The following is a 3,662-nucleotide window of genomic DNA, read 5'->3' as shown; positions in this document are numbered from 1 at the left end:
GATTTTTGGGTGCTAATCATTCACTCACGCCCATTCAGAATCAATTTCTTACATTTTGGACTCCGCATATATCTCATGGATTGAGAACTTAGATCTAGATGAGAGCATAGAGATAATAGGAACAAAAGAAGGCATGCCAATTATATATTTCATTAACTTGACATACAAGCTGATCAATTCTGTTCCACTGTAACATATTAGCTGATCAGAGTGGAATCAGCCTAGCTATTTCACGTTTCACAGGAAGGAGAGACTGCCAAAATTTCATTTGTGACTCCCACAACAACACTATTGGAGCATCTAATTTCAAACTGGTTAGGATTTGAAATCTGTGCAGGCAACCAGAATTTTCCTGTGGGTGTGTTTGTGTGGTGATATTCTAATAACAATGAGAATCATTGGAAAAAAATCAAGGGAACTTGACATTAGCTAGGTTGAGAAATGGGGGGAGAATACTTAAATAATATAAAGCTCCTGAATCACTTTCTAGATCTAATTACAATAATTTAGAGAATCTTATTGCATTAGAACATGGGTGAATTAGATGGGGAAGAATTCACCAAATTGAGAATGCTGTTCCAGTAATTCTTATTGTCTTCGTAATAATTGCTACCACTGCCACTGCCACTGCCACCACTATGGTCAGAGTCCTTGCCATCGTCTGACAAACTCCTCTCAGCAGAATCACTAAGCAAAAGATGAGTGAACCCTTCTTCCATGACATTTTTTCCAACATGAACATTGTCACAATTTGCCCTTAAAGAATCTGGATTCCATGGTGCTTCCATAGAAATTGTCATGTCATGAAGGGTTGATGTAAGGGATACTGAATTATCGGGCAAATGGCTTGAATTTGAAAGGCTTTTCCAATCATGTTCACCTTCTTCTTTGATAATTCCAGTCTCTGTTGACCCTGAAGTCCCAACAAACTCAATCATTGAAATTGAATTCTCTCCAACTGCACCTGAATTCATGACCGGTGGTGCATTTTCTGAGAAAGTTAGAGTAGATGTTGGAGACTCAAGGACATCTCCAATTCCCATGTTTAGACCACCACCATTACCTTCACTTGATTTTGACCAACCATCATTCCAAGCTTTTAGCGCATCAAGAGACCGCGGCGGTTGAGCCAAAGTTGATGAAGTTGAGCCTGGACTCGAACCTGAACCGGGAAAGTAACCTGGAGTAGTACTGCTAAGTTGGTGTTGAATTGATTGTGAACGTAGTTTGGATTCCCTGACCAATCTAGCTTCAGCTTCGAGCCGGGCACTTTCCCATTGAGCCATGTGGCTAAGATTTGCTGCATTCTTGGATTGACCGTCAATGGAAAGTAAAGCATCATTTTTCGACTTGTGAGTTACCGGATCAATCCCCATTTTGGCTAACCTTTTCTTAAGATGTGTATTCCAGTAATTCTTGATCTCATTATCTGTCCTCTTAGGCAAGTGAGTGGCTATAGCCGACCACCTGAAGGTACAAGACAACATAGAGACAGACCTTAAAAAAAAAAAAAAAAAAAAACCTAGAAATTACCATCGACTACTACAAGCGTTTCTGTGCTCTAAAATATTCAACGGATCAGTATGGACAAATAAAGTAACTTGGAAAGCCAAATGAAAAAGAAAAAAAGAAATCAATCTCATTTTCCGTGTCATGCTGCTGAAAAGAAAATTAAAGATATACATGCACCCAGCATTTAATGGCAACCAATAATGATACTTTGATTGAATGGCGAAAACAGTAAGCAGAGACTACTGTTCAAAATGTTGGTCAAGAGGATTTGTCAAGATGATAGGTTATAGACTTAGAGCTAGTGGGTAGTTGAGAGTGATTAAGAGAGGCTATTACATCGGAAACATGTTACAGTTGAAGAGAGTGGTTGTTCCAGTCAGCAAGTATTTGTGAACCAAAGACTATGGAAACAAAGAAACACAAAGTTCAACAAACTTCACAGTAGCAATTAGTCGCGTTTGATGAGACCAGAATTCATGTGAACAAATGAGTTCTTGGAAAATCATGCGCGTGGAAAATTCAAAAACTGTGAAGAAAAGAATAACAACAGTAACATCACATGAAAAGAAAGCATGTGACAGCAGATATAGTAGATATACCTGTTCCCTAAGAGGGCATGGAGTTGAATGATAGTTTGCTCTTCTTGCAAGCTGAACTTTCCTCTCTTAATATCTGGCCTGAGATAGTTAGTCCATCTAAGCCTGCAGCTCTTTCCACATCTTTGAAGACCTAAAAACCATCAGAGACTAAAAGGTTACACACATACACATGTCTATACACTCTCATTGAACTTGTTGGACTTACACCCTTCATCTCTTAAATGTAAGGCGAGCAAGCCTATAAGAAGCTAGCTAGCTAGCATATATAAATCACCTGCTTTAGCGGGCAAGGCACGCCAGCTTCCATGGCCGTGTTCTTCAATATAAGCTAGGAGTTTTTGATCTTCCTCGGGTGTCCATGGCCCTTTCTTCAAGCCCACCTTGTCACAGCATGGTGATCGACCCATAGTAACTTGCTTAGTGAAATGATCAGCAAAGAAGGAGGGTAGTTCTTTAGGCTCTTTATATAGCACAAGAAATGAATTCGACTTGTTGAGAGTAGCTGGGTGTGAGAGAGGAGGATTTTGTTGTTTGTGAAGGAAGATATATGGGCATGGAAGAAAGGTCAGCGAAATAAATGACATATAAAAAAAAATTAATTTGATCAGAGTATTATGTGTACAAGCCACATGACAGCAGGATACCCTTAAATTCAAGCTACATATACGGTAGCTACTAGCTAGCTTTTGTCCATTTGGTACTCCGTACCTTTACTTGTTTTATAGGCCGCCCTACGTAGTAATTAATGATTTAGGGTTCTATTAGATGTAATTTTTCTTAGTTTTTTTTTTTTATAAAGAAAATGGTATTTTTAGGTTAGAATATTTGACGTATAAAAACTAAGTAATTTTGCTGAATTTTAAGAAAGTCATTTATATTCTCACGTCCAAAATATTGCATTTAAATAAATAAAAAGAAGAAATTCTTGTATATAACCTTTCTGAAGACTCGAATCTTATGTAATAATAAAGGATTATATATATGCACTTACTAACTAGAATAAACCTCAAACAAAATATGATCATCATGATGTCATCAATTTTTTTATACAAATAAAAAGGAACATATATATGATAGATTAAATGAATGTGTGTGTATATATATATACCCTGTTAAATAATATTTTTATAATTTTATTTATTAAAGATAGAATATTACTTTCAGTTTAACATATATATACTTTATTTGTATTTAGGTTAAGATTAAACACTTATAATATACAAATTATTTAGAATTTTAGTTTTTTTTTGTATTTGATCTTAATTATTTTAACACACATCTCCCATTATAAGTTATTTTCTTAGTTAATTTAATATAAAGATTTATTTTAGACCTTCCTTAATAGTTTGGATTAAGGATTAATTAAGTTGTTGGGTTTTTTTTTTTTTAATATGATACTAAAGTTTCTTCTATCAAGTGACTATGTATTCCAATCATGCCAACAACCCCCCTCTAATTAAAATCTAATAGCACAATTTAACGAGGTTCAAGTGTCAAAGCTTAATTAAATACAAGGAAAAACTATATAATTATATGCAAAAAATTGTATAA

The 3,662-nt window shown here is 35.4% G+C and overlaps 1 protein-coding gene across 1 annotated transcript; it reads right to left on the bottom strand.

The window, feature by feature from the left end:
• Positions 1-398: 398 nt before the first annotated feature.
• On the bottom strand, positions 399-2,673 carry LOC7482487 (transcription factor MYB16). The gene is made up of 3 exons (XM_002323835.4): positions 2,386-2,673; positions 2,112-2,241; positions 399-1,467 (listed from the first exon to the last, which is right to left on the bottom strand). The coding sequence occupies exons 1-3, from the start codon at positions 2,516-2,518 to the stop codon at positions 525-527; spliced, it is 1,206 nt and encodes a 401-aa protein (XP_002323871.1). The 5' UTR covers positions 2,519-2,673; the 3' UTR covers positions 399-524.
• Positions 2,674-3,662: the final 989 nt, after the last annotated feature.

Source organism: Populus trichocarpa, chromosome 17 (genome assembly GCF_000002775.5).
Source record: "Populus trichocarpa isolate Nisqually-1 chromosome 17, P.trichocarpa_v4.1, whole genome shotgun sequence".
NCBI lineage: Eukaryota > Viridiplantae > Streptophyta > Magnoliopsida > Malpighiales > Salicaceae > Populus > Populus trichocarpa.
Note: the sequence above shows the minus strand (reverse complement) of the source record. Positions and strands in the feature narration are given on the sequence as shown.

What these genes read in the sequence shown, in the direction of transcription:
- LOC7482487 (XM_002323835.4), bottom strand. Translation starts at nt 2,518, where the DNA reads ATGGGTCGATCACCATGCTGTGACAAGGTGGGCTTGAAGAAAGGGCCA. An exon ending in TGCCTTGCCCGCTAAAGCAG is followed by an intron (nt 2,242 to 2,385) that starts GTGATTTATATA and finishes GATGGTTTTTAG; the next exon opens with GTCTTCAAAGATGTGGAAAG. An exon ending in CATGCCCTCTTAGGGAACAG is followed by an intron (nt 1,468 to 2,111) that starts GTATATCTACTA and finishes TTGTACCTTCAG; the next exon opens with GTGGTCGGCTATAGCCACTC.